The sequence below is a fragment of the Peromyscus leucopus genome, chromosome 22 (assembly GCF_004664715.2).
Source record: "Peromyscus leucopus breed LL Stock chromosome 22, UCI_PerLeu_2.1, whole genome shotgun sequence".
In the NCBI taxonomy this organism is placed as follows: Eukaryota; Metazoa; Chordata; class Mammalia; order Rodentia; family Cricetidae; genus Peromyscus; species Peromyscus leucopus.
In genome coordinates, this window is record NC_051081.1 from 8,184,002 (window position 1) to 8,207,943 (window position 23,942).

The 23,942-nt window shown below is 41.7% G+C and overlaps 1 protein-coding gene across 1 annotated transcript; it reads left to right on the forward strand.

Annotated features, from left to right (window-relative positions):
- Window positions 1-21,985, forward strand: LOC114680866 (zinc finger protein 878-like). The gene is made up of 4 exons (XM_028854036.2): window positions 1-901; window positions 11,743-11,869; window positions 12,063-12,123; window positions 19,969-21,985. The coding sequence occupies exons 1-4, from the start codon at window positions 899-901 to the stop codon at window positions 21,707-21,709; spliced, it is 1,932 nt and encodes a 643-aa protein (XP_028709869.1). The 5' UTR covers window positions 1-898; the 3' UTR covers window positions 21,710-21,985.
- Window positions 21,986-23,942: the final 1,957 nt, after the last annotated feature.

Sequence of the window (23,942 nt, forward strand, 5' to 3'; positions counted from 1 at the left end):
AGGGGCGGGTGCTGGGAACAGCAGTCTGCTCCTGCCCAAGAGCAGCAGGTGCTCTTAGTCACCAGGCTATCTTCCCAGCTCCTCAACCCAACATCCTAACATCCATTTTAACCCTAACAGTTGTTTTCACCACCACAAGGAGCATTTTTACAGCAGCATGGATGACAGGCAGGATTCCATCCAATAGCCTCTGGGGACACTGCTCTCACGAGCAAACCCCCACACAGACGGGCACACGTAAACATAGTTACAAATAACTATTTGTTTCAAGTACTCTGTTTTTAGTTTTATCCCTGTCTTATTTCTAATGCAGGTGTAGTGGGGTCGAGGGCTGGGCGCAGGCCTTCACATATGCTCAGCAAAGGCTCTACCACAAAGATGCATATCTAGCCCTGACATCTTCCTGGAAGGTACTTGGTCTTTGAGGGAGACCACAACAGCCACAGGGAGGCAGATACAGCCGCTGACTATAGCTCTGAAAGGCGTTTTCCACCAACCCCAAGGTCTGCAATTGCCTTCACACCCCGTACTAGCCCTCCATGGGGCTCAGGCATGGGTGACAGCAGGATTCTGGGATCTGGAGAGACCTCGAGTCCTACCTTGCGCAGCAGAAGTTGCTTCTCCCGTCTCCCCACCCCCACCCCCCACCCTCGGGCTCCAGGAGGCGGGCCTAAGGCTTGCTAGCCTATCACGGTCTTATTTGAATGCATGTACTGCCCAACGAGGAGTTTGCTTCATAGGTGAGGGAATCTGTCACCATCACTTCCATTTCCATCTTTCCCTGGACATTAGGCAAGTGTGTGTTCTTTGGAAGTCGATCCTAGATCCCAGGCCTGACAGGTCGCCTTCGCTGACTTCAGGAGCCGCGGGAGGACAGCAGGACAACAGGAGGCCAGAAATGGTGAGTGCCACCGGGCGTCCCAGATTGGGGGGGCGGGCGGGGTAAGGGAATGCTGAAATGGGTACGAGAGACCTCCCACCTACATCTGGTCTGGCTCCGCTGGGCCGCGCTGCGGGGGATCACAGTGGGTGGAGCTGGGCCTGCAGGCAGAGAGGTGGTCTTGTCCATTCCCGCGGAGTCTCTAGACAGATGGGCATCCCCAGCTCGAGTCTCTGCATTCTGGGAGGTGTCGACTGAGGGTCGTGAGGCCCCTTAATAATGAGTGGGACTCATGTGTAGGGGAGTGAATCTGCCTGGGTGGTGACCGTTGAGGTCACGGTCCTCTCTTCCTAAAATCTTGCCACACCCCATGCAGTCAGTCCAGTGTCTCTGGGCACAGCTACCCAGAGCACCTGTGACTCAGTGTAAAAAAAGAAAAGCAACAGATTCGATCTCTACTGGCTGAGACCACTTTATTAAAACCATCGGGGATCCCAACTTTTTCCTTATGAAGGTTGAGTGTACTTACGGAGCTGGGGGACATACATACATATGTGCGTGTGTGTTTGTGTATGTATGCATGTATGGATGGATGTATGGATGGATGTGCTCGCGCGCGTGCGCGTGTGTTTCCGTGTGTGTGTGTGTGTGTGTGTGTGTGTGTGTGTGTGTGTGTGTATGTGTGGGTCCAGACGTTTTGGCTATTTTTTTGTGGTTTGACTGGAAGCAGGAAGGGCTGTTTTCGATACTGGGTATATTGTTTCCACAGGTGAAGCGGAATGGTCAAGCTGGGGCTGCGCAATTGTTCATGGCTAGAGGCTTATTGCCCAGCATGGCTTAATTCAATTCCTTTTGACCCGAGGCTTTTACCCACCACTAAGAGCAGCTGCCGTTAAGGTGGGGGAAACAAGTCTCTATGGACTTATTTTCCTTCTGTTCCCTAATGTCTGGATACGGGATGGCGTAGTCATGGCTTTAGTCTTCATCAGTTCCTTCCGCATTCCGTTTTCACACTGCCAATGCTTAGGCTAGCTTACGTCACACGGAATCTTACCGCCCTCACTCCAAACCTCACTGAGCAATTAACTCCCCTCCTTCCCTCCAGAACCGAAGGTTGATTCTCCCTTCAGGTCTTCAATATGGCTGCATGTGCCCTGATTCTATAACTCACCCAATGCATTTCTTCCCTGCCAAACCATAACATCGTCTATCTTAACAGTGACCCTGCGAGCCTTAAGCCCGTTACGTAAACAAGACACATTTATGTGAACTTGGCGTTCCCAACCTGTGCCCCAAGTCACACCCAGCCACCTGTTCTCAATAAGCCAGTAAAAAGAGCCAAGTTGTTAGTGAAAAGCAGAAAAAGACACGTCAGTGTATGTGGATGAAATGGTCGCAGTCAAGAAGCCAGAATTGCCGCTCTGGGTGAACAAACTGCCCAGGCTGTCTCTCAGGAAAGCGGAGAGCCTAAAGGAGCCTAAAGGAGATAATGTTCCAAGGTTTTAAAGAAAGAGGTATCCAGGAGGAGGGGAGCCTCTGAGCTAGGGTTTGAAGTGTATATCTTGTAAGTAGCGACTGAAGTAGCTTAGAGGCTAGCATGGACCTCGATATCCTAAAAATCATCAAAGGCATATATATATAAAATTGGGAAAGCCATAGGTCCCTGTTGCCAGAGATAATGAGAATTTCATGTTTTAGCAGGTAAGAACTATTTTCTGAAGTTCCTGAGGGAATGTTGGCTTTTGTATAACTGCCAGACTTTGGGAAAATGGATTTCCTGGGACCGGACGTTGGAAAGAGGGACAGAGAGATGCAGGGTGGCCCCTTCAGGGTCCTGAAGTGAGAATGTTTAAATAGGATCAAGGACATGCAAATGCCAGCAGTGAGGAGGTGTGGTCCCGCCCTCCAACCACCGTCATTGTTGGGATTCAGTCTCTTCCCAGCAGGGGGTCTGACAAGGTGTTAGAAGGGTGTGAAATCCCTTTCTGAGAAAAAAGCTTCCTCTTCTGGTTGGCACCTTTTTCTTCTTTCAGCATGGGATTCCTAAGGAAATTCCCATTTCTTTGGGGTCCATTGTCTCAGTCTTTAGAAAATGTCTTCAGTTCTGCCAGGCAGGTTACAGTGTCAGAATTTATTAACTACTCATAGTCACCAGAATTGTCGGTTTCATTGGTGGTAATTTGCCAAGTAAGCCTGACTTTCCTTTTTATCTGGACAGTGACTATCAGACTTAAAAAACACAAACAAACAAAACAAAACAAAACCCTCCAATTTTTTAACTTATTTGTTTGTGTTTTGAGACAGCCTTATTATGTAGTCCTGCCTGGCTTGGAACTCTATTATGTAGACCACATGGACTTGGAACTCACATAGATCTGAGTGCTGATACTAAAATTTGTGTGCCACCATGTTTGGCTTTTTATCCTAAATTTATTGTTGTGATTTGTTTGTTTGAAGACAGCATTTCGCTATTTGGCACTGGCTGTCCTGAACCTATATAGAAAGAGGAGGCTGGCACTGAACTCACAGAGCTGCCTGCCTCTGCCTCCTAAGAACCAGGATGAAAGATGTGCACTACCACGCCTGCCCTTTGTCCCGGTTTGAATCACCAACACTATCCAGCAGATCACACAGTGATAGACAGCCCAGGTTACAGAATGGCTAAGAAATGGTTGAAGAGGCTGCAGAGATCACAACCTGTCCTGAAGTGACAGGCAGAGAGAGAGCTGAGGCGGGGCTAAGGGGAAGTCTGTAGGGACCAGAAGTGCCACAGGGCAGGTGCAGAGATGCCGAATGCACCTGCCCTGGGAGGGCAGGCTGTCAGATGGTGAGTCTGAAGTGGGCTGAGTGTTTGGCCATGAAGAACACTCAGCGGAAAGCCCATCCCAGCGTGGGTGAAGACTCCTCGCCCTGCCACCATCACTTGGTCTCTCTCTCTCTCTCTTTCTCTCTCTCTCTCTCTGTCTCTCTCTGTCTCTCTCTCTTTCTTTTTTAAGATTTATTTATTTATTATGTACACAGAAGAGGGTGCCAGATCTCATTACAGGTGGTTGTGAGCCACCATGTGGGTGCTGGGAATTGAACTCAGGACCTCTGGAAGAATAGTCAGTGCTCTTAACCTCTGAGCCATCTCTCCAGCCCCACCCTTGATCTCTTCTACTCAGCTTCCATGCGGCCCCAGTGCCAAGTTCTCTTCCAGCAGTTGGGCTGGACAGAGGCTCTACCCTAGCGGCTGCTTACTCTCTTTTATACTGCTGGTGAGGGGGCTCAACAGTCTTCCAAGTTTCTATACCTTATTTAAATTCTTTTGTCTTTTTTTTTTCTCTTAAGATTCATTTATTTTTTATTTTATGCGTTTAAAATCCATATCAATATGGACCACATGTGTTTCTGGTGCCCAGGGATGTCGGAAGAGAGTGTTGGATACCCTGTAAGTGGAGGTACAGATGGTTGGGAACTGCCATGTGGGTACTGGAATTGAACTCAGGGTTTTTTTTTATAAGAGCAACAAGTGCTCTTAACCTCTGGGCAGTTTCTTCATCCACCTACCCCCAAATTTCTATGCTTTCTGTATATATGACCTTTTGTTTACCTTCTTGGAACAAACATATCAATTTGGAGGAACATGCCATAGAAGAGCTAGTTTATTTTTTTAAATAATGAAGATTTGTTTTGCTCATCATAGCATCAACATTATGACAAGAACCAATGTAATAAGGATCAAAAGATGCTGATACAGCCAGGCCGTGGTGTCACATGCCTTTAATCCCTGCACTTGGGAGGCAGAGGCAGGTGGATCTCTGTGAGTTCAGGCTAACCTAGCCTACAAAGAGAGTTCCAGGACAGCCAGAGCTCTGTTACACAAAGAAACCCTATCATGAAAAAACTAAAAACAAACAAAAAGATGCCACCACATCCAAGTATGTGTGATTTTTGTTTCCATTTTTTTCTTTTTCTTTTCTTTTTCTTTTTTTTTATGTTTTTTGAGACAGCCTTTCTCTGTAGCCCTGGCTGACCTAGAACTTGATCTATAGACCAGTTTGGCCTTGAACTCAGAAGTCCTCCTGTTTCTGCCTCCTGAGTGCTGGGATTAAAGGTAAGTGCTACTACCAGTCAGCTCTGTTGAATTTTATAATGTGAAGACCATATCAATCCCCAACACAAACCCAAGGAAATCAGACCTCCTCTTTTGTTTTTCCTAAGATGGCCACATTACGATTTTAAAATTTTCTTTTCTAGGTGTAGAGTGATAACTAAGCTTTTAAGAGTTCATACTGCTCTGCAGAGGACCCAGGTTCATTTCCCTACTTCCACATCAGGTAACTCACAGCTACCTGTAAATCCAGGTCACTCTTCTGAGTACACTTATGTACTCATACCTAAAACATGCACACACATTAGAAATAAAATTAAACTCTTCAAAAAGGAAAAGTATGCCCCTTGTCAATGCTGTTTCTCCAATTAGCCTATCATAATGACTGGTGGCCAAGGTTAATGTATAAGTACAGCCAGGATCAGGAAGTTTTGTTTTAAAATTTTAATTACATTATAAAGTAGAAGGACTTTGGGCTAATTTCCAAGTTTTAATTTATGTGAGGACTCACTATTCTCTGTCTAGCTACTTTGAATTATATTTTTTAGTCTTATAATATGTATGCAAGGCCAGAGGTGTTGGAGTTCCTGGAGTTCCTGGAGGAACTGAGTTGCAGGCAGTAGACAGCTACACAATGTAGGTGCTGAGATTCGAACTGAGGTCCTCTACAAGGGCAGAAAGTACTGTTGAGCCATCTCTCCAGTTGGGACCCACTCATTGTACAAGCAAATTTGGTACTGTGTTCACAATATAAACTATAATGTATGAGCACGCATAGACAATATTTTATGATTTATTTATTCTTATTCTTATTCTTATTCCATGTGCATTGGTGTTTTGCCTACATATATGTCTGTGAGGGTGTCAGATCCCTGGGAACTGGAGTTGCAGACAGTTGTGAACTGCCATGTGGGTGCTAGGAATTGAACCTGGATCCTCTAGAAGAGCAGCCAGTCCTCTTAACCACTGAGCCATCTCTCCAGCCCCAAGGACATGAGTTTTAATAGGAACAATGTAGAAAACTTACATGCAAGGACACAGATTGCTAGAAGCATACAATAACTGTTTGATCTAATTTAATTTAATTTTATTATTATTATTTGGTTTTTTTTTTTTCCAGGACAGGGTTTCTCTTGGCTGTCCTAGAACACACTCTGTAGATCAGGGTGGCCTCCAACTCACACAGATCCAAGTGCCTATGCCTCCTGAGTGTTAAGATCAAAGGCTTGTACCAATACCACCCAGCTTTAATTTACTTTTAAAGATACCATTTTTATTTATGCTTTCAGAATTTCATATTGAGAGAAATGAGGACATGACTGCCCCTAGGTATGGTTGAGGACAAGGTTTTTATTGTAAATGTGAGGGAGAGTACAGCCAGAGGCACCTGGAAGAATCCAGACTGAAATGAGCCATGAGAGGAGAGAGGGTCAGGGTGGAGTGAGAGAGGAGGACCAAGAGAGAGGGACAAGAGGACCAAAAGGAGAGAACCTTCAAGAGACCAAGAGAAGAACTGAGAGCCAGAAGACCCAAGAGAGCAGGTAGCCAAAATTGCAGGGTTATAGAAGAAAGAGAAGCTGGGGGAAGGGAAGGGAAGGGAAGCCCCAGGGCTGCAAAAGTTTAAGGTAGGGGCCAGAATGAGAAGAACAGAGAAGAGCAACAGGTGCTCAGTGAGCCTGGTGGCCAGCAGACATTTTGGTGTGCCAGTAGGCAGTGCAGTTAGCCTCTTGTCTTGGGTTTCTTTGAGCTCCGACAAGTACATATGGGCAGTATATTTGAGCACATTACATGTCCACCCTCTTTCTCCTAACATCTCCATTCCCCACTTAATTTTCTCTCTCTTTTTAATGTTCTACTGAGTCCAAGTTTTGCTTATATGCATAGCTCTAAGGCCGTGCATGGAGCATAGTTGAATTTCGACCAGGACTTTAAAACAAACTGACTCTCCCTCTCCTAGATGCCATTAACTGTGAGTAGCTCCTCAGTTAATGGGGACGGGTATTCCAGCCCCTCTCCATCCAGGCTGGAACGTTGACTGCCTTGATCCTGTGCAAACAGAAGTGCTGTTGTTTTATGCTGTAGTCCTGTAGTGTCCAGTAGACAGTTTTACTCCACACTCTGGCTTTTGCAGTCCTTCTGCCCCTTCTTCCTCAATGTTTCCTGAGCCTGGGGGACCAGGATCAAGGACATGCAAATGCCAGCAGTGAGGAGGTGTGGTCCCGCCCTCCAACCAAAGGAAGGCACATGTGTCATGTCCATTTGCTACACATGATTAGGTAAAAGTCCTCCGGGATTAACTCTCAAGTGAGGAACAGGTAAAAATTCAACACAAATAGGACATGATTTAACTATCTGAATGGCTTGTTCCTGGGTTATGTCTGTATGATGATGGAGAGATCCAGCATTAAGATGATAACGTTGATGCAACTCAGTAGTCTTTTCAAAGGCAGAACAAATTAATGTGACAGCCATTCAAGTAATGGCATCAGCTCTCTGATTACCTTCACTTAGGTAATTGAGTATGAGCTCTAATATGGCCTACATAAAGGTTATGTGAGTGGGACCATATGAGTCCTTGCACTTGCAATAAATATTCATGAATGGGAGAGTTGGATGGTATGTAGGCTGTTGTCTCCAAAGGCATAATGGCACGTGCTACATATTGGCTATCAGTATAAATATTTACTCATCAGAAAGTTCATCAGAAAACATCTGTAAAGCAAGCAACAGTGCCTGTATCTCTGCCATCTGGGCAGAAAGGCCCTGGACTTTCATTCTCTTCACTATGTTGCCAGAAACCACCACAGCAAAACCATGTGAAGTGCCATCAGTAAATACCACATGGGCCTGAGGAATAGGAGTCATCTGTACTATCTTGGGAAATATAACAGGATGCAATTTAAAGAACTGACACACATCATTGTAGGTGTAGTGAGTATCAAACTGATCCTGCATGGAGCATGTCAATATGGCCCAATCATTATCATTAGCTGGCAACCATGCTATTTGAGACTGGGTGTATGGGGTCACCACAATATCTGGCTCCTTACCAAAAGTTTGAACACTGATCTTGATTCCCTTAAATATAATCTGAGCAACAGCCTGAGGATAAGGAGTAATGGTTTTCACTGGAGAAGCTGGGGAATGTACCCATAGAATAGGACCTGTTTTCCAAAACACTCCAGAAGGTGAATGAGAAAAACAAAATATCAAATATAATAAGGGAGAAGAAGGATCTATATACTGCATGTGAGCCTGCTCCAGGGCCTCTTGCACATGTTGTAGGGCTATACACCCTTCAGCTGTTAATTCGCGGGGAGATAAAGGGTCAGGGTTGTCCTTTAAGACATCATACAAAGGACAAAGTTGACCTGTTGGATTCTTTAAAGTGGGCAGAAGCCATTGAATATCTCCCAGAAAGGTTTGGAAATTATTAAGTGTGTGTAGGTGATCCATACGCAGAGTAATCTTTTGTGGACGTATGCCTGTGCGTAATAATTCATGACCTAAATAACGATAGGGAAAAGATACCTGTACCTTTCTGAGGCGATTTGTAAATTAGCCAGGCTTAGAACCTCTTGTAATTTAGAAAAGGCATCAAAAACAATTTTTTTATCTTTAGCAGCCAAGAAAATATCATCCATATAGTGAATTATATAAACACCTGGAAAAGCTTTTCAAACTGGAGCTATGGCCAAAGACACATAAATTTGGCATATAGTAGGGCTATTGGCCATTCCTTTGGGCAAGACCGCCCACTGATATCTCTGATAAGGTTCTTTGAGATTTTCCAGTGAAACCCTAAAAGCAAAGCGAGTACTGTCCTAAAGCTGCAAAGGAATGGTGAAGAAACAATCCCTCAAGTCAACCTCAATTAAGTGCCAATGTTTAGGAATTGCCTCAAAGGCAGGCAAACTAGGCTGTGTTGTTCCCATGAGAAGCATGGTTTTATTTACAGCTCTAAGATCCTGTAATGATCTCCATTTTCCTGACTTCTTTTTAATAAGAAATATAGGTGTGTTCCAAGATGAAGTGGAAGGAATGATATGTCCAGCATCTAATTGTTCCTTAACTAATGCATTCACAGCCTCCAATTTTTCTTTAGTAAGGGGCCGTTAATTATAAAAGCATTAAGTACACCCTCTATAGAATTTTACGAGGTAACTTTAGGTAATACTCTTCTAGAGTATTTTTATAAAATCTTCAAAAGAGGATCCTTTTTTATAGATCTCAAGTAACACATTAATGTAAATCACCAATTATGAACAATGTGGATCAAACAATTTATCTTTATTTTATTTTACTGGAAAAAATAATTTTGTAATCTCTTTATCAGTAAGAGATTATTTTTATGGGTTTTTATCTTAGCAACATTATTTAATAAGCTAACAACCCAATCCACTTCAGAATTAAACCAAGAATTTCTAGAAAGCAACTTAAAGAGCAGAGCCAAATTTTCAGTAATGATCAACAGACAAGAGTATACCTAACATATAGTTCAAAATTATGAATCCTGTTCCTTTAGTTTATCTACCATGAAAATCAAACATTTATTCAAACGTTTATTAAGACAATCAAAAGAACAGAACATCCCTTATACAATGAATGATTAATATCCCTAGAAATTCAAACGGCATTGACCGAAACCATTTTTCACCAGAAGTTGGGCCCATTTAAACTTTAGCGCCCATCCCTCCCCGGGCCTCTGCTTGCTTGCATTGCCAGCAAGTCTGTTCCCCTCCTAGGCCTTGTGGCTACACTTCCTGCTGGTGCATACCTGCCTGCCCGCTGCTCAGGGCCATCTAGCAGCCCCCCCACATGCCTTTGTCCACCGTGCTGGGCATGTGCCCCAGACACTCACACTACACACTCCCATTTGAACTTCCTCTTTCTCCCATGAAGGGACTGCTAATAATGAGTTATTCCCACCATGATGGAAAAACAGAAAACATTTCCCATGAAGGGATCTTTAATAGTGAGTTATTCCCACTCTGAGGGAAAAATAAAAAAAAAAAAATATTTAAACCAAAGTTAAGCAAACAGACAACAAAAATTTTAACCTCTTGTTCAGCCAGCAGCAGTGAGGCCCACCTGCTGATTCCTTGTAATTCAGATGCTGCCACTCTGTGCTGGCAGGCAGAAAGAGCTCAGAGTTTTAGCTATCCTGAAATTTTCATATTGGAAAGAGCCTTTTCTTCCTCTATTACTACTGGGAAGAGGCTTTTTTCTTGAGGGAAGTTTCCTTTCCTTCCTTCTTCTCTATTGGGAAGATTTCCTTTTTTATTTTCTTTCTTTCTCTTTAATGTGGTATATTACATCCCCCAGAGACCAGAAACCAAGGACATTCTGGAGGATCTGAATGAAATCTTTAGCTGTCCTGCTCTTAATGGTGGTGCCCTGCTGCTTCAGAAGTCCAATTAACTGCTCCTCCAGGAGCGACTGTGAACTAGCTGCACCCACAACAATTCACCCGACCTCACCTTTCCTTTAAGTTGCTGGCCAGCCTTACTTTCGGGTGTCCATCAGCTTGTCCCTTCTTCCTCAGATCTCAGTGGAACCTCCACTTATAGCAGTAACGCCCGTGCTACCACTACTCATTCACCGTGTCCGAGCAAGGGGCTGAGGGTCAAAAAAAGAGACAAGAACAGTAGGTCATTTGTTTTAGGAGAATGCCGAATGCACTGAAGGAGGGAGGAAACCTTAAATACAGGCTTACAGCACAATGGGAGAATCCCGGAGGGCAGAAGTTCACTACAGATGTTTTACATACTTGCATCCTAGCTGTTTACATCAAATGCAGGATACACAGAAAAAGAACCTCCAGTAAGCATTCAGGAGGAAGGAAACAGGCAGGGAACTAGCACATGGAGGACATCTGGTCAAGGTCAGCAAGCAGGGCAACAGCTACTCAAGAAATGGGAGGCCGGAGCCCCACAATACTGGCCTTTAGTGAAATCACAGAACATATATTCAGGCTCCTAACAATTTGTTAGGAACTGCTGAGATGGCTCAGCAGGTAAAGGCACTTGCTATGTAACCCTCATGGTCTGAAGTCAATCTCTAGAACCCTTGCTAAGTTAGAAAGAAAGGACCAACTCCCACAAGTTGTTGCTGATTTTCACTTAGAGCACTATGGCATCCTCACATTCTCCGCACAATACACATTAAATCAAGGTTTTAGAAAGGTGTACAAATATTGTCTACCAAACCAGATGATACAGAATCATCATCTAGAGAATACGTTGGGTTCTAACCAGATAGCATCCCTCTGCTAAGATTCTTAGGGGAAACAGATACTGATATTTTAACTTGGGGTATATTTGTCATCAACTTCCTGAGAAATCTACCCTGTTCTTTGCAGCTATAGGGGGAAGGAATCATTGGAGATCTCAGTTCCCAGATACCAGGAGAACTGTTTTGTCCAGCATTTCTAAGCACACACATTCTAAGGACTGCTGATATTGACTCCCTGGAGGGTATTAAACCATCAGAATTTGTGATGAAAGTTGTTAGAAAGATGCAGTGCAGAAAGAGAAATTAGCACAGTGGTGTGCCCAAGAGCTCAATCTATCTTGATGTTTCCTTTCCAGAAAGCTCCAGTTTACTTTTAGCATTTGTGTTTGGGGGAATCTTAGTCTGTATGAGCAGTAGAGTGTGATGACCAAGACAACTTGTGGAACATAGTGTCATGTCAACTTCTCATTAAATCTATGTACATCTCCAGTACCATGAGGCTCACTTTCTGGGAAATATATGTGTGTATTTTTAGGAGTTACTGAGCTTTGAGGATGTGGCTGTGAAGTTCACCAAGGAGGAGTGGGCTCTGCTGGATCCATCCCAGAAGAAGCTGTACAAAGATGTGATGCAGGAAACCTTGAGGAACCTGGCTGCTATAGGTACACTTGAGCATTGCCTTTTCTAGCCCATCACAGGATAATGTTTCTAGCTTATCAGTGTTGATGTATAAATTGGAATACAGGAAGTGGAATGGGGGTGAATGTGTCAGATCACTTATACCTTCACTTTAGCTGTTATCTATTTTTTCTGTTATTAATAATTCTTAACTATTTCTCTGGTTCTACATTTTAGGAAACAAGTTGGAAAACAAGAAGGTTGCAAATGAGTATAAAAATCTCTGGAGAAAATTAAGGTAATTTGTTTCCCAAAGCTACATTCTATAGTGCTCTTGTGTGAGGACATTTTACAAAGAAGTAAAAGAGGTATTTAATATCCAGCATCAAACCAATTTCATCTCAGAGAAATTTCTCCTAAAATTTCTGTCTTAAACATCAGCACTAGAAGACGTCAAATACAGCAATCTTGAGGACAACTAGAATATGAAGATGTCACATGTGATGTGTTACTGTAGTTCATATATACAAACTTTAAGCCATACGGAGTGTCTTAGTTTGGCTTTGTATTGCTGGGATAAAGTCCATGAGCCAAAGCAACTTGGACTGAAAAGGGTTAATTTCAGCTTGCAGTTTGCAGTCCATGATCAAGGGAAGTCAGGCCATGAACTCAAGCAGGAAGCTCTGGGCAGAGGCCATGGAGGATTGCTGCTTATTGTCTTGCTCCCCATGGCTTGCTCAGTTTGCCTTCTTATACACCTTTTGACCACCTCCTCATGAACAGCACTGATAAGCGGGGGCTTGACCTTTCCACATCAGTCATCAATCAATAAAATCTCCACAGGCTTCCTCTCAAGACAAAATGGTGGGGCATTTCTCAATTGAAGTTCCCTCATATGACTCTAGGTTTTGTAAAGCTGACATAATGCTAACCAGCAAAATCGACCCATTGTCAACTAAAAACACAAACACATCACTGTTAACATATAAACTTCCCTGTTTGTTTGTCCACAAGATGCCATGTTAATGTTAATATCACAATTAAAATACAAGAAAGTTGGGCAGTGGTGGCACATGGCTTTAATCCCAATACTTGGGAGGCAGAGGCATGTGGATATCTGAGTTCAAGGTTGGCCTGATCTAGAGGGCTATTTCCAGACTAGCCATGGCTACACAGGGAAACCTTGAATAATCAAAAAACAAAACAAAACAAAATGAAACAAAGCATACTCCCCACAATGAAAAAAAGCAAGAAAAGACAAGAAACAGTTACCACATTTCTTTTCTTTTCTTTTCTTTTCTTTTCTTTTCTTTCTTTCTCCTTCCTTTTTTCTTCCTTCCTTCCTTCCTTCCTTCCTTCCTTCCTTCCTTCCTTCTTCTTCTTTATCTTCTTCTCCCCCGCTCTCTTTCTTTGGCTTAATTCACTTTATTTTTTCTTGTATAAAAACCCTTATATGGTGGTCACAGCTGAAGCCTGAGTTCTCTGAACAGAGACTCTGGTGTGGGTTTTCACAAGATGGTCAGTGAATTCCTGATAAGGAGACTTGGTGAACATGGTATTTTTCCAGAGGTCAGGGGTCAGGTAGCTGTAGGTCTTAGATGTGGCATCAAAGGTGGCCTTGGCAAAGTTGCCCAGGGTGGCAGTACAGCCCCTGGCTGATGTGGAGCAGTCATCAATATCGGCCACCATCAGTAGCTTCTTGACCTTAGGAGCAGAGACTGCCAATGGCTCTGTGGTCAGGGATGAGATGCACCAATAGAGAGCCACAGATGCCTGCCACTTTGTACAGAACACTATAGAGCTCGTCAATCTTTTTCTCCAGTAGCCTCGCCACACAGGGACAATGGACAGCTTGGCCAAGATGATGGCAGTGGCTACCTTAATGGCATCAAAACCCTTGAACTTGGTCTGCTGGCCAGGCAGAGTCTGCTTCTGCACTGGCATGCTCTTTGGAACCTCATCCTTTAGGGATGCACCCAGAAAAAAAAATCAATAGTCTTAGATTCCTTAATGGGCCTGGAGAACGGGTAGATATCCCCCTGGGACTTGATCTTAACCAGGTGGCTGAGCTTGGTGATGGAGATCCACTCCTTGTCTTTGGCTTTACCTCCACAAGCACCGCAGCCTTGACCAGGCCAATAAGACCTCTGCCAAAGCCACCCTTGCCCCCTAATCCTGGGCCCTGGATCCTCTGGGCCCTCCCGCTGCACTGGTGTCATCCACCATTTGGTGTTTTTCAGAAGAAGAAGTGTTAAGATATTTTGATTTCCATTTGTCTGAATGTCGGTTTTTATACCAGTACCAAGCTGTTTTTATTACTATAGCTCTATTGTAGAGGTTGAGGTCAGCGATGCTGATGCCTCCAGAGGTTGCTTTATTATACAGGATTCTTTTAGCTATCCTGAGTTTTTTGTTTTTCCTTATGAAGTTGAGTGTTGTTCTTTCCAAGTCTGTGAAGAATTGTGTTGGGATTTTGATGGGGATTGCACTGAATCTGTAGATTGCTTTTGGTAAGATTGCCATTTTTACTATGTTAATCCTACTTATCCATGAGCATGGGAGATCCTTCCATTTTCTGATATCTTCTTCAATTTCTTTCTTTAGAGACTTAAAGTTCTTATCAAACAGGTCCTTCACTTGTTTAGTTATTGTTACCCCAAGGTATTTTATATTATTTGTGTAAAGGATGATGTTTCTCTGACTTCTTTCTCATCCCTTTTATCATTTGTGTATAGGAGGGCTACGGATTTTTTTTTTTTAGTTGATCTTGTATCCTGCCACATTACTGAAGGAGTTTATCAGCTGTAGGAGTTCCCTGGTAGAATTTTTGGGGTCACTTATGTATACTCTCATATCATCTGCAAATAGTGAAAGTTTGACTTCTTCCTTTCCAATTTGTATCCCTTGATCTCCTTTTGTTGTCTTATTGCTCTAGCTAGAACTTCAAGTACTATATTGAATCAATGTAGAGAAAGTGGACAGCCTTGTCTTGTTCCTGATTTCAGAAATTGTTTTGAATTTCTCTCCATTTAATTTGATGGTGGCTGTTGGCGTGCCGTAAATTGCCTTTTTTATGTTTAGGAATATTCCGTGTATTCCTGATCTCCCTAAGACCTTTATCATGAAGATGTGTTGGATTTTGTCAAAAGCTTTTTTCAGCATCTAATGAGATGATCATGTGGATTTTTTTTTTTGTCCCGGCCAGCGGGATCTTCAGCAGAGACCCTAGAAGGGGGAATGGCGAATGAAAGGGACAAGAGACACAAAGAATTGACAGCAAGATGGTATTCTGATAAAGCTGCAAAATTTTATTTTTCCCAGGTGGGTTTTATAGTAAGCAGACCAGGAAACTTTCTTTGGGAAAAGATCAGGGGACTGTTGAGTTGCCAAGCAACCCAACCAAGTAACCTAACCACAAAACATTGTTACTAATGGTCAATATAGCAGAAAGATAAGGAAATGTTAAGTTATTTCCTAATAACTCAGGACTTGTCCAGGCATGTCAAAAGTTTCTGGTTAGTGGCTAAATACTGGACAACAGAAACTTAACTCAAGCAGGCAATGTGGCATGGCTCTTAAAATTGTCCTCAGCATTTTTTCTTTCAGTTTGTTTATGTCGTGTATTACATTGACAGATTTTCATATGTTGAACCATCCTTGCATCCCTGGGATGAAACCTGCTTGGTCATGGTGGATAATTTTTTTGATGTGTTCTTGGATTCAGTTTGCCAATATTTTGTTGAGTATTTTTGCATCAATGTTCATGAGGGAGATTGGTCTCTTTCTTTGTTGCATCTTTGTTTGGTTTGGGTATCAGGGTAACTGTAGCCTCATAAAAAGAGTTTGGTAATGTTACTTCTGTTTCTATTGTGTGGAACAATTTGAAGAGGATTGGAATTAGTTCTTCTTTGAAAATCTGGTAGAATTCTGCACTGCAACCATCTGGTCCTGGCCTTTTTTTAGTTGGAAGACTTTTAATGACTGTTTCTATTTATTTAGGGGTTATTGGTCTATTTAAATAGTTTATCCAATCTTGATTTAACTTTGGCATGTGGTTATATATCCAGAAAATGGTCTATTTCTTCCAGATTTTCCAAATTTGTGGAGTACAAGCTTTTGAAATATGACCTGATGATTCTCTGGATTTCCTTGTTGTCTGTTGTTATGTCTCCCTTTTCATTTCTGATTTTGTTAATTTAGTTGCTCTCTCTTTGCCTTTTGGTTAATTTGGCTAGGGGTTTGTCTATCTTGTTGATTTTTTTTCAAAGAACCAACTCTTTGTTTCATTGATTCTTTGTATTGTTCTCTTGGGTTCTATTTAATTGATTTCAGCCCTCAATTTGATTATTTCCTGGCATCTATTCCCCCTGAGTGAGTTTGTTTCTTTTTGTTCTAGAACTTTCAGTTGTGCTGTTAAGTCATTGGTATGAGATTTCTCCAACTTCATCATGTGGGCATTTAGTGCTATGAATTTTCCTCTCAGCACTGCTTTCATAGTGTCCCATAAGTTTGGGTATGTTGTACTTTCATTTTTGTTGAATTCTAGGAAATCTTTAATTTCTTTCTTTATTTCTTTCTTAACCCATTGGGGCTTCAGGTGGGCATTATTAAGTTTCCATGAGATTGTAGGCTTTCTATAGTTTTTGTTGTTGTTGAAATCTAACTTTAAGGCATGATGGTCCAATAAGATACAGGGCGTTATTCCAATGTTTTTGTATCTGTTGAGATTTGCTTTGTGACCAAGCATGTGGTCAATTTTTTAGAAGGAGTGCTGAGAAGAAGGTATATTCTTTTGTGTTAGGATGGAATGTTCTGTAGATATCTAATAAGTCCATTTGAGTCATAACATCTGTTAAGTCCTTTATTTCTGTGTTAAGTTTCAATCTGGTAGATCTGTCTTTTGGTGAGAGTGGTGTGTTGAAATCTCCCACTACTAGTGTGTGTGGTTTGTTGTGCAATTTAAGCTTTAGTAATGTTTCTTTTACAAATATGGGTGTCTTTGTATTTGGGGCATAAATGTTCAGAATCAAGACTTCATCTTGGTGGATTTTTCCTGTGATAAATATGTAATGTCCATCCTGATCTCTTTTGATTGATTTTAGTTTGAAGTCTATTTTATTAGATATTAGGATAGCTACACCAGCTTGTTTCTTAGGTCCATTTGATTTGAAAGCCTTTTCCCTTTGCTCTGAGGTAGTGTCTGTCTTTGAAGTTTAAGTGTGTTTCTTGTATGCAGAAGGATGGATCCTGTTTTCTTATCCATTCTGTTATCCTGTCTTTTTATAGATGAGTTGAGACCGTTGATATTGATGGATATTAATGACCAGTAATTGTTAATTCCTGTTTGTTTGGCTTTTTTTTTTTGTGGTAGTATTGTTTTTCCCTTCTTTGATATTTGTTGGTGTGGGATTATCTATTGCCTGAGTTTTCATCCCTGTGTTTAACTCCTTTAGGTTGGATTTTTCCTTCTAGTGCTGTCTGTAGGGTTGAATTTGTGGATAGGTATTGTTTAAATCTGGTTTTATCATGGAATATTTTGTTTAATCCATCTATGGTGATTGAGAGTTTTGCTGAGTATAATAGTCTGTGTTGGCATCGGTGGTCTCTTAGTGTCTGCATACCATTTGACCAGGACCTTCTAGCTTTCATAGTCTCTATTGAGAAGTCTGGTGTTATTCTGATGGGTCTGCCTTTATGTGTTACTTAGTCTTTTTCCTTTGTGGCTCTTAATATTTTTTCTTTGTTCTGTATGTTTAGTTTTTTGATTATTATGTGACAAGGGAACTTTTTTTTGGATCCAGCCTATTCGGTGTTCTGTAAGCTTCTTGTATCTTCATAGGTATTTCTTTCTTTATGTTAGGAAAGTTTTCTTCTATGATTTTGTTGAATATATTTTCTGTACCTTTGAGTTGGTATTCTTCTCCTTCTTCTATCCCTATTATTCTTAGGTTTGGTCTTTTCATGGTGTTCCAAATTTCTTGGACATTTTGTGTTATGACTTTTTTGGCTTTAGTGGGTTTTTTTGTTTTTTTTTTTTTTTACTGACAAATCTATTTTCTCTATTGTGTCTTCAACATCAGAGATTCTGTGTTCCATCTCTTGCATTTGGTTGTTTATGCTTGCATCTATAGTTCCTGTTCATTTAGTCAGAATTTCTATTTCCAGCATTCCCTCAGTTTGTGTTTTCTTTATTGTCTCCATTTCAATTTTCAAATCTTGAACTGTTTCCTTCATCTGTTTAATTACTTTTTCTTGGCTTTCTTCCAATTTTTTGTTTGTTTTTTCTTCCATTTCTTTAAGGGAATTTTTAATTTCCTCTTTAAAGAAGTTTTCATTTCCTCTTTAAGGACCTCTATCATCTTCTTAAAGTCATTTTTAGGATTGATTTCTTCTGCTTCTTTTGCCTTGCTATGTTCAGGTCTTGTAGGTGTAGAATCAATAGGTTCTGATGTTGCCATATATGATCTTTATGTTGTTGCCTGTATTTTTGCACTGGTGTCTATTCATCTCTTCCTCTGCTCAGTGTAGGTGGTGTCTATGTCTGAGAGTGCCACTCTGGTTCTAATTGTTAGTCTTTGACCACTAGGAGTTCTTGGTCGAATCGATGCTGTTGGGCTCTGTTTCTCTGGGAGCAGCTTAGTTCAATCAGTGTTAGTGGGTTCTGTCTCAGGGAGTAGTTGTTTCCAATTGATGCAGGGTGGGCTTATGGCTCCAGTCGTTGTTGGGTTCATAGGGGTTTTTTTTTTTTTTTTTTTTTTTTTGGTGGGGGAGCAGGGAAAGGTAGCTGTCTGGTCCCTGGGACTCTGATGGCTGGGGCCTAGGGGCTAGAGACCTGGTCTGCTGGTCTGGAGATGTGAGCTTACCTATTCCCAGTCAGTGTAGGGTGGGCTTATGATTCTGGTGATCCAGTTCAGTGTCTGGGTGGCACCTTCTTTTGTGTTCTCAGGTCACATTTTGCTCATTCGTCAACTCAGCTGATCTTGTTTCCTCAGACTGCAGACTGTAAGATTCTGAAACCTCTCCCAAATGGATCTCAGCTGAGCAGGTTGTTTAGTAGGGCATTCTCACCTACACCTCCAAGTTGTTGGGTTTCACAGGATCAGCAGCTGGGCCCTGGGTTGGCCTCAGGCAGTATGTTCTGTTCTGGTCCATTACTATTTTCATATATAATAAGGACTACCTGGTGCTAGGGGCGGGGGTGAGGCGATACCACTCCTAGTTGGCTAATCTCTCCCACACTGATGATTGATCACAAAAATTCCCCCACAGATTTGCCTAAAGATTATCTTAAGGAGACATTTTCTCAACTGAGATTTCTCTTCCAAGATGATTCTACATTGTGTCAAGTTGACAGAAAACTAACCATAGCACACCTCATCATTTCAAATGTTATATGGGGTGGGGGGTAGGGGACCAAAAGATTGCCTAGCTGGGAATAGGGCTGACCATGCAATCCTAATGGCCTGAATTCAATTCCCAGAACCTACATAAATGGCATTTATCTATAGTCTATGCACTTCTAAGACAAACCCTGTTTCACTAACATGGAAGGAAACAGCACTCCTGAAAGCTGCTCTGAGATCTTCCCATGTACCATAGCACTCATGCACACCCACAAACACAGTAAATGAATACAGTTTTCCCCCAAGACTGGGTTTCTTCTGTGGCCCTGGCTGTTCTGGAACTCGCTTATAGACCACACTGGCTTCAAACTCAGAGATTTGCCTGCCTTTGCCTCTCAAGTGCTGGGAAAATGAACACATTTAAAAATCAATGTTGTATTGATTTATCCATAAGCCATGGGGACAAGTTGGGATTGACTAATGTCAGCTTATTTCATGGACATGCAAATATTTAAAAACAGAGTATTATTTTGGTTGATACCATTTTACATCCAAAATGCACATAAGATTGTGGATTGAAATTTGTGTTGAGATGATATGTGAATATTTAATATTCTCAAGGAGACGTACCCTACTATACATGAATACCATTGTTTCTCTTTTAACTGTCTTCAAGTGGTCTTGGAAAGCATTGCAGTCCAAACATGTTACAAACTTTTACTCAGCATGAAACCAACATTCCTTTTGTTCAGTCATTAAAAAACCAAGTCTTAGTCATGTACTCTTCACTTGTTTTGCAGAAGCCAACTGGTAGAGATATTCTGTGAATATAAAGAAAGTCTTCAGAGTACAGAAATCTTCAGCTGTATTCCAGAGCCTTCTGTGAAACTGAAATCTTGCCCAGGACTTTCCACATGTGAGAAGCATGTGTGTGGAGAAGGGAGAATTGGCCAGTCATCTCTAGGTGCACCCCTAAATCATCAGGTAGGACACAAACCTCATGAAGACCAGGAAAATGGACGGAAGGTGTATAAACATAAGGAGTTTGGGGGCAGTTCCCGTTCTCCTCTGTCCCTTCAGACTCATAAAAGTGCTCACACTGGAGAGGAACCTTCTAAAAATAAGAACTACAAAGAAGACCTTCCTTGTCTCCAATCTGGTCAAAAGAACAAAGAACATGACCATGCTAAAAAGCCTCATATTTGCAAGCAATGTGGGAAAGGCTTCACCTATCCCAGTTCTTTACAAACACATGAAAAGAGTCACGGTGCTAAGAAGCCCTATGTGTGTGAACTGTGTGGGAAAGGCTTTGCTCGGTTAGGTTCCCTTTCAAAACATAATGTAAATCATTCTTGTGAGAAAGCATTTCTGTGTAATCATTGTGGGAAAACGTTTACTCGTTCTGCTACTCTTCTAAGACATAAGAGAACTCACAGCGGTACGAAACCCTATGTGTGTAAGCAATGTGGGAAAGCCTTCACTGTTTCTCGTTACCTTAAAGCACATGAACTAACTCACACTCGGGAAAAAACTTATGTATGTAAGCAGTGTGGCAAAGCCTTCACATTTTGGAGTCAATATCAGAAACATAAAGTAATTCACAGTGGTGTGAATCCCTATGTTTGTAAGCAGTGTGGGAAAGGCTTTACTTATTCCAGTTCCTTACAATCACATGAAAGAATCCACACTGGTGAGAAGCCCTATTTGTGTAAGCACTGTGGAAAAACCTTTGCTCATTTTGGTAACCATAAAAGACATGAAAGAATTCACACTGGAGAGAGACCCTATGTATGCAAGCAATGTGGGAAAACTTTTAATGATTATGGTTCCTTTCGATTGCATAATAGAGTGCATGCTGGAGAAAAACCCTACAAATGTAAGCAGTGTGGAAAGAATTTAGCTTCTTCTTCCTCCCTTCAGAGCCATGAAAGGAATCACTGTGGAGAGAAGCCCTATGTGTGTTTGCAATGTGGGAAAGCTTTCAGTTTTAAGAGCTCTCTTCGAAAACATAACATAATGCACACTGAAGAAAAACCTTATGAATGTAAACATTGCAAAAAGGCCTTTCATCATTTTTATTTACTTCGAGGACATGAACGAATCCATAGCAATGACAGACCATATCGGTGTAAGCAATGTGGGAAAGGTTTTTATTATTCTAATTATCTTAAAAAACATGAACAAATCCACAGCAGCGTAAGACCCTATAAGTGTAAGCAATGTGGAAAGGCTTTTCATTATCCTAATTATCTTAAAAAACATGAGAAACGAATCCACAGCAGTGAGAAACCCTACCAATGTAAGCAGTGTGGGAAAGCCTTTTGGTCTTCTGATCAGGTTAAAAAGCATGAACGCATCCACACCAGGAACAGACCCCATGAATGTAAGATATGTGGGAAAGGCTTTACAACTCCTAATCAACTTCACTCCTGTGACAAACCTTATTTATGTAAGCAATGTGGGAAAGAATTTTTGTTTCCATATCGTTTGCAAAGACATATACTAACACATAAAAGAACAAATAAGGATGTTCCTAAGTAACATGAGAAAGTCTTCTCTTTGTTAGTTCTCACAGAAATCATACCACATGAGAGTGAAATCGATTATGCTGACAGTGGGGGAAAATGTCCCAACCACTCATAATGGAGAGAAGCTATTCTTTTGAATTGTTGTGGCTTTTAGTACTAGAAATTCTCTTCAAATACATATAAGCAAACACACTAGATAAAAGCCTTTTGGAGAAAAGCTACAAGTAATGTAATAAAATCTTCTGCATTCTTTTCATTATGGAGAATATGTAAAATAGATCACACTGGAGAAAAACCTTACACATGCAATATAGGTTGCCTTTAGTTCTTAGGGGGCCCTAAAAATGTAGTAATCTCTTTGGGGAGAAATCCTTCATATATAGTGTGGTGGTTTGAATTAAAATGTCCCTCATAGGCTCATATTTTAATGCTTAGTCACCAGGGAGTAGAACTGTTTGCAAAGATTGGAAGGATTAAGAGGGATGGCTTTTTGAAGTAGTTGTGTAAGCTTCTTGAAGGGATTGTGTCACTGGGGTTGGCTTTGAGGTTTCAAAAGCCCAGTGTAGCTAGAGTTTTTCTGGTCCTGCCTGGCCCACAGTCAGGACAAATCTCTCTAACCTGCCAGTCCCACAGCCGCTCAGACCCAACCAAGTAAACACAGAGACTTATATTGCTTACAAACTGTATGGCCATGGCAGGCTTCTTGCTAACTGTTCTTATATCTTATATTAATCCATTTCTATAAATCTATACCTTGACACGTGGCTCATGGCTTACTGGCATCTTCACATGCTGCTTGTCATGGCGGCGGCTGGCAGTGTCTCCCCTCCTCAGCCTTCTGCTTCTCAGAATTCTCCTCTCTGCTTGTCCCGCCTATACTTCCTGCCTGACCACTGGCCAATCAGTGTTTTATTTATACAGAACGATATCCACAGCAGCCCATGGCAGATCCTCTCTTTCCCCCTTGCTCCATGCTGCCAGCCATGATGATAATAGACTAATTCTCTGAAACTGTAAGCAAGGCTCCAATTAAATGCTTTGTCTTATAAGAGTTGCCTTTGTCATAGTGTCTGTGCTGGTTTGAATAGGAATGGCCCCTATAGGCTCATATATTTGAGTGCTTGGTCATGAGGAAATGGTGTTATATGACAAGAATTAGGAGGTGTGGGTATGACTTTGTTGGAGGAAGTGTGTCACTAAGAGTGGGCTTTGGGGTTTCAAATGCTCAAGCCAGGCCCAATGTGTTTCTCTTTTCTCAATGTCTACGGATTCAGATGTAGAAGTATCAAGCTTCTTCTCCAGCACCATGTGTGCCTGGTTCCCACAATGACAATGGACTAAATCTCTGAACTTAAGCCAGCTTCAATTAAATACTTTCCTTTATAAGAGTTGACATGCTCATGATGTGTCTACACAGCAATAGAACACTGATGAAGACTGTAGTTGGTACCAGGTTGGGGTATTGCTGTGACAGGCCTGACCATGTTGCTTGTTGGCAGAATGCTTACTGCAGCATACTAATAGGAGCGTGGAAGATAGTGGCACTGAGAGTGATGTAGATTATGATGGTCCAGCTTGAGGTTTCATAGGAGAAGTATATTAATAAGTGGCCTAGAGATCATGCTTGTAATATTTTGGTGAAGAATGTAACTGCTTTCTGCCCTTGTTATAAAAAAAAAAAAACATGCCTGAAGCTAAATTAAAATAGTTTGGATTGATAACATTAGTAGAAGAGATTTCAAGGCACCCTAGTATTGACTGTTGTGTGATTATTATTGGTTACTGTTATGTAGCTCTATAATGAAAAGGAGTAATCTGAAAACGGAAAAGTACAAAATGTACAGTTGAGGAGAAAAGAAGTACCAGGAAGTGTAATGGAGCTAAGTCCAGTGCTCAAAGAGATAAAAATTTACAGAAAAGCCTGATCCTAAATGTAATAAAGGATGACCTCAGGACAAGACCCCGCCTAGCTAAGCTTCCAACTTGTGAAAAGGAATCAAAGAAAAGTTCAGGGCAGGGTGTGGTAGAACATGCCTTTAATCCAAGTACCAGGGAGGCTGAGGCAGGCAAATTTCTGAGTTGGAGGCCAGCTGAGTCTATAGAGCAAGTTCCAGGACAGCCAAGCGTATACAATGAAGAAAACCATTAGAAACAGAGAGCTGGTGAAAATGTATTTTAACAAGAGGCCATGTTCCAGCCCCAGCAAGCAGATGAACTTGGCAGCTTTGGCAACTCAATTCTGGCTT

Coding starts and splice junctions, on each gene's coding strand:
- LOC114680866 (XM_028854036.2), top strand. Junction 11,870..12,062: donor GAGGAACCTGGCTGCTATAG/GTACACTTGAGC, acceptor TCTACATTTTAG/GAAACAAGTTGGAAAACAAG. Junction 12,124..19,968: donor AATCTCTGGAGAAAATTAAG/GTAATTTGTTTC, acceptor CTTGTTTTGCAG/AAGCCAACTGGTAGAGATAT.